This window comes from Hemiscyllium ocellatum, chromosome 35, assembly GCF_020745735.1.
Source record: "Hemiscyllium ocellatum isolate sHemOce1 chromosome 35, sHemOce1.pat.X.cur, whole genome shotgun sequence".
Lineage (NCBI taxonomy): Eukaryota > Metazoa > Chordata > Chondrichthyes > Orectolobiformes > Hemiscylliidae > Hemiscyllium > Hemiscyllium ocellatum.
The window spans coordinates 44,794,774-44,808,154 of NC_083435.1; the positions used below are offsets into that span (position 1 = coordinate 44,794,774).

At 43.3% G+C, this 13,381-nt stretch overlaps 1 protein-coding gene across 5 annotated transcripts in view; it reads right to left on the minus strand.

Annotated features, from left to right (window-relative positions):
• Nucleotides 1-581: 581 nt before the first annotated feature.
• LOC132832520 (zinc finger protein 271-like) overlaps nt 582-13,381 on the minus strand; it is a 29,021-nt gene continuing 16,221 nt past the window's right edge. Inside the window, exons 1-2 of one of the 5 annotated variants that reach the window (XM_060850602.1) lie at nt 13,003-13,023; nt 582-2,703 (exon numbers count right to left, since the gene is read on the minus strand). In XM_060850602.1, the coding sequence (XP_060706585.1) occupies nt 1,245-2,201 (957 nt within the window). In that variant the 5' untranslated portion in view covers nt 2,202-2,703; nt 13,003-13,023 and the 3' untranslated portion in view covers nt 582-1,244. Of the gene's footprint in view, nt 2,704-5,181; nt 5,347-5,387; nt 5,452-5,473; nt 5,544-13,002; nt 13,024-13,381 lie in introns of those variants that run through there. The other 4 variants (XM_060850598.1, XM_060850601.1, XM_060850603.1 and 1 more) reach the window with 4 other exon arrangements.

A 13,381-nucleotide genomic window follows, 5' to 3' on the forward strand; every position in this document is an offset into this window, starting at 1 on the left:
TTTGCACACACTATTTGTTGTAGAGAACAGTGTAAATCTCTCTGACTATACAATCCCCTAAGATCATTACATTCCTTTTTATATCCTCCCCACTTGAATAGTTTTCTGTGTCACAGTGTTTTGGTCAGTCAGCTCATCCATCATGTATCTCTCACTCTCATCAAATGTGCTGAACAAACCTCAAGCCTGGTGGACAATGACAAAAGCTGATGCTCCTACATTCCTGTTCTCTGGGTTCTCTTACTTGGTTAACTCAGAGTCGCATCATCCTTTTCCTTTCCTTTCCTATGGTATTATCTGAAGACCATTTTCTAAGGAGCGTGACTGTATCCTGGAATAAACTGTCTAATAACTTTCCCCAACCTGATGCATCACAGTCTCTACAGTTCAGTCTCCTGCTCATAAATCCTGATGCAAAGCTGCATCAGATCCAGAAACTTTCTATTGAATGTGTTTGCATTGGATCAAGTTGGTATCCAGCAGGTCCCACACTGCTGAAACTGTCATGTGTTACGTGTTCCTCCATCTTTAATGTATTTGAATTAACTACTTAATTACTTTATTCAATAATTTCATTTCTTTTAAATATTTTATTAATCTTACCACTGCTCCGAGACAATTTTAAACTGTAGCAATAAAACAGCCCTGAACCACTAACCAAATACCCACCCACAATTACTCCTGTAAATGAGTCAGAACCAATTCCAAAATGGTGAAAAGTTAGCAAAAGAAAAGAAGCACTTTGTTCTCTTTGTCACCAACTCCCAGCACTCTGTTCAAAGTCACACACATGCCTGGATATGAGTTAGCTCAGTCCCAGGTAAGAAAAACATTCAGGTAGTTTTCTTAATCAACTAATTTCACTTAATTAAGCAACTTAACAAACAGATCTCAAGTAGAGAGCGTTTATATCCCAGTGTAAAGCTGAATGAAATTTAGACTTTAAACAGTAAGTTACAGTTAAATGTGAGATACAAATACATTTCTAGACAGACATTAACAAATCCCTTTGTCACCCAAGTGCCAGCATGCTATTCAAAGTCACTCTCAGTTGTCACACACTTCACACCTGAATGCTTTCTAACCTCTGTAGATCTGATGTTTCAAGGAGGTGGGAGAGGAGTGGGTGACAGCCTGGTCATAAACACCAAACTTGAAGAATTTCTCCCCTTGTGAATCCTCTGATGTCCCAGCACATTCAAAGACATCACAGTTCCTTTCACACAAGTGTCACAAATCAGAAGTCACTTCACAGTGTGAATGCGCTGGTGTCTGTGCAGGTTTGATCGTTCTGTAAACGATTTGTCACACACCTCGCATGTGAATGGTTTCTCTCCTGTGTGAACACGTTGGTGTCTGCGGAGATTTGTTGACTGTGAAAATGATTTGTTACACAGCTTGCACGGGAATGGTTTTGCCCCTGTGTGAATGTATTGGTGTTTCAGGAGATCAGACGAGATGGTGAAAGCTTTTTCGCAGATGTTGCAAGTGAATGGTTTCTCCCCTGTGTGAAAGCGTTGGTGTGTGCGGAGGGATGATGATGCCGAGAATGATTTATAGCACACCTTGCAAGTAAATGGTTTCTCTCCCGTGTGAATGTGTTGGTGCTTCAGCAGATCAGAGGAGTTGGTAAACGCCTTCTCACAAAATCCACATCTGAATGGTTTCTGTCCTGTGTGAATGCGTTTGTGTTTGCAGAGGGTCGATGAGTTGGAGAATGACTTATCGCATACTTTACACGTGAATGGTTTCTCCTCTGTGTGAATGCGTTGGTGTGAACAAAGGGTCGATGAGTCTGAGAATGATTTGTTGCACATCTCACACTTGAATGGTTTTTCCTTTGTGTGAACGAGTTGGTGTTTGCGGAGGGTAGAGGAGAGGGAGAATGATTTGTCACACACCTCACATGTGTATGGTTTCTCCCCAGTGTGCGTCCGTAGATGTGTGCGAAGGTTCTCGGACTCCGAGAAGGATTTGTCACACACTTCACACGTGAAAGGTTTCTCCCCAGTGTGGATGCGTTGGTGTCTGAGCAGGTTCTCTGACTGCGAGAATGATTTATCACACACGTCGCATGTGAATGGTTTCTCCCCAGTGTGAATGCGTCGGTGTCTGCGGAGGTTCGATGACTCCGAGAATGTTTTGTTGCAGACCTCGCATGTGAATGGTTTCTCCCTCGTGTGAATACGTTGATTAGTCATGAGCCTTGATTGTGCACAAAAACCTGAGTGGTTTCTTTTGCAGGTGGCTGCAGTTATGTTAACAGTAATACCTTGTGTTAAGAAATATTGTCAGGCTGTGAACCTCCCAGATACAGCTGAAATACAACAGCTTCTTAACTGTAGGAATGAGTCTCTTGAGGCTCGATGAATGATTGAGGCTCTCACTACGTTTTGAGCCACTCAAACTTCTACCCAGCTTCACTCTGACTGATCACCCACACTGGAACCTTCAGAAAGGTTGGTTCTGATGGAAGTCTCCACACCACTGACCAGTTTCAGATCTGATAATATGTCAAAGTTCCCCTGACCTGATTAATTTCCAGATGATGGTTTCACTGCCCAACCTTGTCTGTGTTGAGCAATGCTGCGAAGGGACGAAATTTTTCCAACAGTTGTACAGTTGTTCCTTTGGGTGATGGTCAGGAAATATCTGTGGTGTCTATCCTCTCTGCGTTGTCAGGTATAGCACACTGCAATCTTCCTGCAAAACAGGAAAAGGAAACATGATTTCCTCCAACTCTCTCTCCTCATTTGCTGAAGGGGCTGACTCCGCAGTTAGAAACTGTTCCACAGCGAGCGTCAGTCTGCTATTCCCCTGTCTGTGGGGGGATCAGATGCAAGTCTTTTCTTTTACCTCACATATCTATCACACACACTCTGTTTCTAGCAAGGATACTGGATATGCAATCGGGAACAGACAAAGTGGATAATTTTTCTCCTATAGTCAGACAGACACCCTATCTTCCAAGGCACCATTGAAGGCAATGGGAAAAAAACTGTCACTCTCCATGGGAGTAGTGCCAGCTGACTGGAGGGAGGCAAATGTTGTTCTTCTTTTCAAGAAAAGGAAGAGGGAAATCCCTTGAAATTACAGACCAGTCAGTCTTATGTTTGTGGTAAAATAAACTAGCAAATCACTATGAGGTTGTGTTATGTTGGCAAAGATCATTTTTACCCTTTGAGTTGAATATAAAAAAATCAGGTCAAATAATTCAATTGAGATTTAGAAATGTTTCCTTTGTTACTTAAAATTATTTGATGAAAACACGTGCACAATAAGTGCTAGAATCTAAGAAAAATACTGCTTCAATGTCATTGATTGAAGGATTCTGGTTTATCCTGGAAAATTAGATATACTGTATCCGGTCACACTATCTATCCCAAATCCAGCTACACTGCTGGGTAAAGTGATCAAATCCAAGCCTAGGCTTTTGGGAGAGGCTGAGGCCTTCCAGTAAAATCTTCTTGAATTACTGTGAGTGCAGCTTTAGCAGCTGAATTAATTCAAATATGGGTATGGAATGAACTGAGAGGAAGTGGTGGAGGCTGGTACAATTGCAACATTTAACAGACATTTGGACGGGTATATGAATAGTAAGGGTTTGGAGGGATATGGGCCAGGTGCTGGCAGGTGGGATTAGATTGGGTTGGGATATCTGGTCAGCTTGGATGGGTTAGACAGAAGAGTCTGTTTCCATGCTGTACATCTCTATAACTCTAAATAGAACTACGGAATGTTACATACAGAGAATTATGCCAAACTTGCACAGCTTTACAGGATCACAGGGTAGCTAGGAAAGAACTCAAAAATGGACTGAGGATAGCTAGGAGGGGCGAGAAAAACCCTTGGCGGAAAGATTTGGGAAAACCCAAAGGTGTTCTACACATACGTGAGAAATAGAATGATCAGAAAGAGGGTAGGACCAATCAGTAATAGTGGAGGGAACTTGGGACTGGAATCCGAAGAGGTAGGGCAAGTCCTAAATGAGATTTTTGCTTCAGTATTCACAATAGAGAAGGACCTTGTTGATAGTGAGAACACTGTGGATCAGGTTAATAGGCCTAAACAAATTGATATTAAAGAAGTGGACGTGCTGGAAATTCTGGGAAACATCAAGATAGGTAAGTCCCCAGGGCCGGCCCAGATATGTCTAAGGTTACTATGGGAAGTGAGGAATGAGATTGCTGCGCCTCTTTGTATCCTTACTCTCCACGCGAGTAGCACTAGCTGATTGTAGGAAGGCAAATGTTGTTCCTCTGTTCAAGGGAGGAATAGGGAAATCCCTGGAAATTACAGACCAGTCAGTCTTACGTCTATGGTAAGCAAGGTACTGGAAAGGATTCTGAGAGATAGGATTGATGACTATTTGGACAAACATATTCAATTAAAAATAGTCAGCATGATTTTGTGAGCATTTGTACTTGTAGAGTTACATTGTACTTTGCTCAAAATCTGCATGAATCCATGCAAGACTCTATTAACTCATTTTTTAGGTTAGAATCTGTCTAAACATTATGGCACAGACAACAGAACACAGGGGGCTAACACTTTCAACATCTTATCTGGCCTGACACCAATTGTTCCAGTTAACCTGAGAATGTAACGTTTAAAATGTTTTGTGATTTACATATGAAAGAAGTGAAACTATCATGGTCATTCTAACAGGTGAGAGACTTAACAAACAATCAAGATATTTTTCAATGCATAATTTCAGTTACATCACACAGTAAACTTTTGCTGTACATTCTGTGTCTTACAATTGTGCACTCCACAACCAACCACCTGATGAAGGAGTGGCGCTCCGGAAGCTAGTGCTTCCAATTAAACCTGTTGGTCTATAACCTGGTGTTGTGTGATTTTTAACTTTGTATACCCTAGTCCAACACCTGCATTTCCAAATCATGACTACAATTGTCTGGTCTGTCTACATGTGAGTCCAATGCCACACAACATGGCTGATTCTGAATTGTCCTCTGAAGCGGCCAAACAACAATGGCTCTTCTGCCCATCAGGATTTAATAGAATTCTACCAAATCTACTGTTTAGGCCTTTCTACTGTAAGGGAAACAATCCCAACTTCTCTAGTCTGTCCGAGTAATTGTAATTCCTCAATCTTGAAACAATTCCAGTAAATTTCTTCTGTGCTCTCCCCAAAATTCTTCACTGAATATTGCTCACGTCACTTCTCTCCAATAAGGAGCCTGAATATAGCAGTCTTCACCAACAAGGTTCTGTCTGCAGATCAACGGGTCCCACAGGAGAGCTGAATGATAGAGAAAAGGACAAAGCAGGGCATCAAGACATTTTTCTCCCTCAAGTCAGACTCCGTTCACTTCCTCTCTACAGATCGATTTTAAATCAGAACCTCACTTCTGAGTACTGACCCTTCAGCCTTCACAGTGAGCATCAGCATTTACTCTTGCAGCAGCTGTTAGGAAACCATTTATATAGAAACTGCCCCTTCACTCACCATCTCCTCACTTGGTTTTCAGTCCCTATAGGAAGTGAACCAGCTCTGGAAGAGGAAGAGGAGACAATGAGCAGAGTGGGTGGACTCTCTGATTGACGTCTCTCACAGTCAATCCAAATATTTCTGGAGTAACAGGAGTTTCCCGAAACTTGGGGAAACTGACCGGGGAATTGGAAGTGACTTTGAGCAGCAGATCAGGTTCGAAACGCTCGGATGTGAACTTGAAGGAATAGATTTTTCACATTTCAAATGAAAACGGAGTAACTTTTCAATGTTAACACCGTCCATCAAACACTCACAAGAGAAGGTACAGCATAAATTAGACCGAAAGTCAAACCCGAGGAGCAGGGAAATCGATGTTTCGGGCAAAAGCCCTCGACACGTCGATTTTCCTGCTTCTCGGATGCTGCCTGACCTGCTATGCTTTTCCAGCACCACTCTAAACTCTGGTTTCCAGCATCTGCCTTCCTCACTTTTGCCTAAGTCTGAACTGTTCCTGGACAGGTAGATTAACCCAGGTCACTCACACCCGGAACAGGATCAAGACTGTCCTGCCTCTGTCAATGCTGTATTACGGAGCCCTATGTCGTTGGATGGAGTTTTGGGAGCAGGGTGTGGTGAAATAGGTTAGAATCACAGAGATGTACAGCACGAAAACAGACCCTTTGGTTCAACTCGTCCATGCCAACCAGATGTTGTAAATGAATCTCGTCCCATTTTCCAACATTTGGCTTATATTCCTTAAAACTATTCCTATTCATATAACCATCCAGATGCCTTTTAAATATTGTAATTGTACCAGCCTTCATTATTTCCTCTGGTAGCTCATTCTATACACCCAACAATTGTTGCGTGAAAAAGTTGCCCCCGAGGTCCATTTTAAATTTTTCCCCTCTCGCCATCAACCTGTGCCCCCCACTTCTGGACTCTCCCATCCCAGGTCAAAGGATATATTGCTGGAAAAGCACAGTCAGACAGCATCTGAGGAGCAGGAGAATCAACGCTTCAAGTATAAGCTTTTAATCAGGAATGAGGCTTGTGGCCAAAGGGGGCTGAGAGATAAATGGGATGGGGGGGTGGGGTAGGGGGAAGGTAGCTGGAAATTTGATAGGTAGCTAAAGGTGGGGGGGGTGGTGATGAAGATGATAGGTCACAAAGGAGGGTGGAGTGGATAGGTGGGAAGGAAGATATACACGTTGGAGGTTCAAGAGGGCGGTGCCAAGTTAGAAAGTTGGATCTGGGGTAAGGTGGGGGGAGGGGAAATGAAGAAACTAGTGAAATCCACATTGGGAATGGCCAATTTTGACGGCAAAGTGGATAAATCCCCAGGACCTGAGAACTGGGCGGCACGGTGGCACAGTGGTTAGCACTGCTGCCTCACATTACAGAGGAGGAAGTGCTGGATGTCTTGAAATGGTTAAAAGTGGATAAATCCCCAGGACCTGAGAACTGGGCGGCGCGGTGGCACAGTGGTTAGCACTGCTGCCTCACATTACAGAGGAGGAAGTGGTGGATGTCTTGAAATGGTTAAATGTGGATAAATCCCCAGGACCTGAGAACTGGGCGGCACGGTGGCACAGTGGTTAGCACTGCTGCCTCACAATTCCTGACTCAGGCGACAGACTGTGTGGAGTTTGCACGTTCTCCCGGTGTCTGCGTGGGTTTCCTCCGGGTGCTCTGGTTTCCTCCCACAGTCCAAAGATGTGCGGGTCAGGTGAATTGGCCATGCTAAATTGCCCGTAGTGTTAGGTAAGGGGTAAATGTAGGGGTATGGGTGGGTTGCGCTTCGGCGGGTCGTTGTGGACTTGTTGGGCCGAAGGGCCTGTTTCCACACTGTAAGTAATCTAATCTAAACTCTGTGGGAAGCTAGAGAGTGATTTCTGGGCATCTTGCTGAGATATTTGTATCATCGATAGTCACAGGTGAGGTGCCAGAAGACTGGAGGTTGGAGATATGCAAGTCTTGGGCCTCCTCCATCACTAAACCCTCACAACCCAATGCCAATAGACAATAGGTGCAGGAGTAGGCCATTCTGCCCTTCAAGCCTGCACCACCATTCAATATGATCATGGCTGATCATCCTTAATCAGTATCCTGTTCCTGCCTTATCTCCATAACCCTTGATTCCACTATCCTTGAGAGCTCTATCCAACTCTTTCTTAAATGAATCCAGAGACTGGGCCTCCACTGCCACTGGGGCAGAGCATTCCACACAGCCACCACTCTCTGGGTGAAGAAGTTTCTCCTCATCTCTGTCCTAAATGGTCTACCCCGTATTTCTAAGCTGTTTCCTGCCTCCAGAGTGTCAAATCCTTTAATAATCTTATACGTCTCAATCAGATCCCCTCTCAGTCTTCTAAACTCAAGGGTATACAAGCCCAGTCACTTGTTCTGCCTGGAGGAAGAACACCTCATCTTCTGCCTTGCAACCGTCCAACCACACGGGATCAATTTGTATTTCACCAGTTCCTCATTTCCCCTCCTCCCACCTTATCCCAGATCCAACCTTCCAACTCGGCACCACCCTCTTGAACTGTCCTATCTGTCCATCTCTCTTCCCACCTATCCACTCCACCCTCCTCTCCAAGCTATCACATTCACCTCCACATTCATCAACCTATCGCATTACCAGCTATTTTTCCCTCCCCAGCAACTCCTCCCGCCCAATCTCCACTTATCTCTCAGCCCACCTGAGCCACAAGCTTCATTCCCGATAAAGGGCTTATGCTCGAAATGTTGATTCTCCTGCTCCTTGGATGTTGCCTGACCGGCTGTGCTTTTCCAGCACCTTATTCTTCAACTTCGAACTGCAGCATCTGTGGTCCTCACTTTCTCCACAACCCCAGCGAAAAGACATTGTCTTTTTTCCCTATCCATACACCTCATGATTTTATAAAGTCTGTAAGGTCACCCCTCAGCCTCCGACACTCCAGAGAAAATAGTCCCAGCCGATTCAGTCATTGCCTAGAGCTCAAACGCTTGAACCCTGGCAATACCCTTGTAAATCTTTTCTAAACCCTTTCAAGTTTCACAAGATCCTTCCCAAAAGAAGGAGACCAGAATTGCACACAACATTCCAAAAGTGGCTTAACCAATGTTCTGTACAGTTGCAACATGACCTCCCATCTCCTGTACTCAATGCTCTGACCAATAAAGGAAAGTATACCAAATGCCATCTACATTATTCTATCTACCTGAGACACTACCTTCAAGGTACTATGAACCTGTACTCCAAGGTCTCTTTGTTCAGCAACCCTTCCTGGGATCTTATCATTAAGTGTATAAATCCTTCCCTGATTTACCTTTCCAAAATGCAGCCCCTCACATTTATCTAATTAAACTCCATCTGCCACTCCTCGGCCCAATGGCCCATCTGATCAAGATCTCATTGTACTCTGAAGTAACCTTCTTTACTATCCACTACACCTCCAATTTTATTGTCATCTGAAAACATACTAACTATAACTCCTATGTTCACATCCAAATCTTTTATACAAATGACAAAAAGCAGTGGACCCGGTACTGATCCTTGTGGCACACCACTGGTCAATGGCCTCCAGTCTGAAAAGCAACCCTCCAGCACCACCCTCTGTCTTCTACCTTCAAGCCAGTTCTGTATCCAAATGGCTGTACTCGATGTGATCTGACCTTGCTCAGAAGTCTATTATGTGGACCCTTGTCTTACTGAATTCCAAATATATCATGTTCACCTCTATGCCTTCATCAATCCTCCTTGTTACTTCTTCAAAAAACTCAATTAAGTTAGTGAGACATGATTTCCCTCACACAAAGCCATGTTGACAATCCACAATCAGTCCTTGACTCTCCAAATATATGTAAATCCTGTTCCTCAGGATTCTCTCCAACAACTTGCTCGTCACCAATGTGAGGCTCACCAGTATGTAGTTCCCTGGTTTTCCTCACTGCCACTGTTCAATAGTAGCATCATATTAGCCAACTTTCAGTCTTCTGGCACCTCACCTTTGACTATTGATGATCCAAATACCTCAGCAAGGGGCCCAGCAATCACTTCCTTAGCTTCCCACATAGTTCTAGGGTATACCTGGAGACTCATCCACCTTTATGTGTTTCAAGACATCCAGCACCCCCTCCTCTGCAATAAGGACATTTTTCAAGATGTCACCATCTATTTCCACGCATTCTGTATCACCCATGTCCTTCTCCACAGTAAACACTGATGCAAAATACTCATTTAGTATCTTCCCATATCTTCCACACGAAGGCCGCCTTGCTGATCTTTGAGGTGTCCTATTCTCTCCCAAGTTACACTTTTGTCCTTAATCTATTTATAAAGTGGTCTTGGATTCTCCTTAACCCTATTTGCCAAAGCTGTCTCATGTCCCCATTTTGCCCTCCTGATTTCCCTCTTAAGTATAGTCCTACTGCCTTTGTACTCTTCTAAGGATTCACTTGATTTCTGCTGTCGATATGTGACATACGCTTCCTTCTTTTTCTCAACCAAACCTCAATTTCTCCAGTCATCTAGCATTTCCTGACCCTAATAAGAACATAATATCTCTGGATTTTCATGAGCTCATTTTTGAACACTTCCCATTTTCCAACCGTCCCTTTATCTGCGAACATCCACACCCAATCAACTTTTGAAAGTTCTTGCCTAACACCTTCAAAATTGGCCTTTCTCCAATTTGGAGCTGTAACTTTTAGATTCTGCCAATCCTTTTCCATAACTATTTTATGGTCACTGGCCTCAATGTGCTCCCCCAATGACATCTCAGTCACTTGCCCTGCCTTATTTCCAAAGAGTAGGTCAAAGTTTTGTACATTCTCTTATATGTACATCTACACACTGAATCAGAAAATGTTCTTGTGCACATTTAACAAATTCATCTCCTTTAATCACTCTGTTGAAATGTCAATCAGAGTCAAAGATAGAGTTATAGAGTCATACAGCACAGAAACAGACTCTTCTGTCCAACTTGTCTGCATGGACCAGATACTGATTTTGTCGTATTTGGCAGCCTTTGACCCATATCCTTTTAAACCTTTCCTATTTATGTGCCTTTTAAATATTGCAACTGGATCCACCTCCACCACTTTCTCTGGCAGCTCGTCCCATATACACACACCACCACCATCTGTGTGAAAAGGTTACCCCTTGGGTTCCATTTAACGCTATGGCAGTCCCAGTCTATTGTTGGAAAATTAAAATCCCATCCTATTATTCTTACAGAGAACTCAGATCACCTCACAAATTTGTTTCTCAACTTCCCGCTGACCTTTGGGGGAGGTCTTCAGTATAATCCAAATGAGGTAATCATCCCTTTCTTATTTCTCAGTTTGACCCAAATAACTTGCCTGGACATTTCCCCAGGAATATCCTCCCTCAGTACAGCCATCATGTTATCCCTAGTCAAAAATGCCACTCTCCATCCTCTCTTGCCCCCCTTGCTATCCTCCCTATAGCCTTTGTATCTTGGCAGATTAAGCTGCCAGTCCTGTAATTGCTACGATATCCAAGTCCCATGTTCCTTACCATGCCCTGATTTCATCTGCCTTCCTTGTTAGGCCCCTTGCATTGAAATAAATGCAGTTTAACTTACCTCATTCTCTGTTTTGTTCCTGCTTGCCCTGACTGTTTAACTTGCTCACATTCCCAACTGTATCAGTCTCAGACTGATCTCTTTCCACACTATCTCCCTGAGTCCCATCCCCCATCTCACTAGTTTAAATCCTCCCAAGAATCTCAAGCAAATCTCCCTACCAGTTTATTAGTCTCCTTCCATTTCAGGTTGTAAACATTTACACCATCAGGTGAAGACAATACAGCCCCTCAAGACCAGTACCAATTTAATTACATCATGGCTGACCCATAATAAAACTAGGAACAGCAGAACGTCATTCAATCCCTCATGCCAATTTGAATCTCTTTGGTTCATACAATAGTCCCACCTATTTACAGCCCTATTCCTTAACACCCTTGCTGACATAAATCAATTAATTTAATCAATTCATTGAAAATGGAATCGCAGGTAGACAGTCTGGTGAGAAGGTGTTTTGTACCTTGCCTTCATTGGTCAGTGCATTCAGTATAGAAGTTGGAAAGTCATATTGTGACTGTACAGGACATTGGTGAGATCAGTTTTAGAATACAGCATACAGTTCTGGTCTCCCTACTATAAGAAGGATGTTGTTAAACTTGAAAAGGTTCAGAAAAGATTCACAAGGATGTAGCTGGGATTGGACAGTTTGACCTGTAGGGTAGACTGAATAGTCCGTCTTTTATCCTGAAGCATTGAACGCTGAGGATGACCTTATGGAAGTTTATTAAATCATGAGAGGCATGGTAATGTGAATCGGCAATTTCATTTTTTTTCCCAGAGTAGGGGAACCCATAACTAGTGAGCATAGTTTTAAGGTGAGAGGAAAAGTATTTAAATGGAACCCAAGGGGTAACCTTTTCACACAGATGGTGGTGTGTGTGCATGGGACAAGCTGCCAGAGAAAGTGGTGGAGGTGGATTCAGTTGCAATATTTAAAAGGCACCTGGATAGGGATATGAATAGGAAGGGTTTAAAAAGGATATGGATCAAAGGCTGCCAAATAGGACTAAATCAGTTTAGAATATCTGGTCAATGCAGACAAGTTGGACATAAGGGTCTGTTTCCGTGCTGTATGACTCTATAACTCTATCTCTGACTCTGATTGACATTTCAAAATAGTGATTGTGCTGGGGTATTGGGTAACGACAGGATTTGGCTGGGAACATTATTCTGTGTGTTGTGATGGTGTTCAGCTCGGGAGATATATTTTGAATTGCTTTGCATCACTGGGAAGCAAGTAACAGAATGAGAATTGGCTGGATGGGAATGGCTCAGATTGTTTGATTAGTTCAAACAGTAAGTTCTCTGCTTGTCACAGAATGTGACAGTGAATTTGAGATTTGTTTGTGAACGAAAATTTTCTTTAACCCCAGAACTCGAACCCACAATCCTGGTTTAGGAGGCTAAACTGAGGCTGTCCAAGACAAGGATTTGATGATTGTAAGGGGACCACTTATGTAATCACTGCCAAATTTCACACCTTTTTATGGCCTGCCACCTTCTTTCAAACACAGCCCAACTGGGTCGATTCCAGCAATGAGCTGACAGGATTGAGATTTGCGTGGCAGCAATTAATGCTGCAAAGTATTGTCTGTGTGTGAGGAACAGTTGTCCATCAAGAACTTCCCTTGCTTAATCTGACTCAGTTTTGGTGATTTCCCCGACCCTGATTCCTGGCCCCTCCTTGATCATACTGTCTCATCCAGTCTCATTCTCATACTATCAATCACAGAGAAGGCCATCTCTGATCACTTCCATGGACAGCTCAGCGCTGATATCTCCCTTCAATATTCCAGACTGACCACCTTCTGTAACCCTTCAATGGTAATAACTATTCCCCAATGCAATGACAACTGCACTCTCTTAGAATCCCATATGTTTCAACCTTTGATCTTTCATTCACCCCAACATTTCTGCAGCAACTGTTTAACTCAAAGCCACCCTCACCTCTGGAGTCAGAGTCAGTGGGCATGAAGTGTTAACTTGGTTCTCTCTCCACAAATCTCCCAGACCTGCTGATTTCTCAAGCAATTTTTGTTTGCATTTGTTTCAGATCTTCAGAATCCACAGTTCTTTGTTTTATTTTAAAGATTGGTCTGGGAACTGGACACGTGAATAAATTGGGACGGGGAAGAGACTGGAACATGGATGGAGAGGTGAATTAACTGTGGCTTCTTGGGAGAGGAGCTGTGCAATTAAATGTTGACCCTTAGAAATTGGAGCTAAGGAGTCGACTCTTTAACAGGGCAATGAGGTCAAACTCAACGCATGGGACGGACTCTTAGTCATTTCCTTGGTAGTAGAGCAATACGTCGTATTTCTGTCT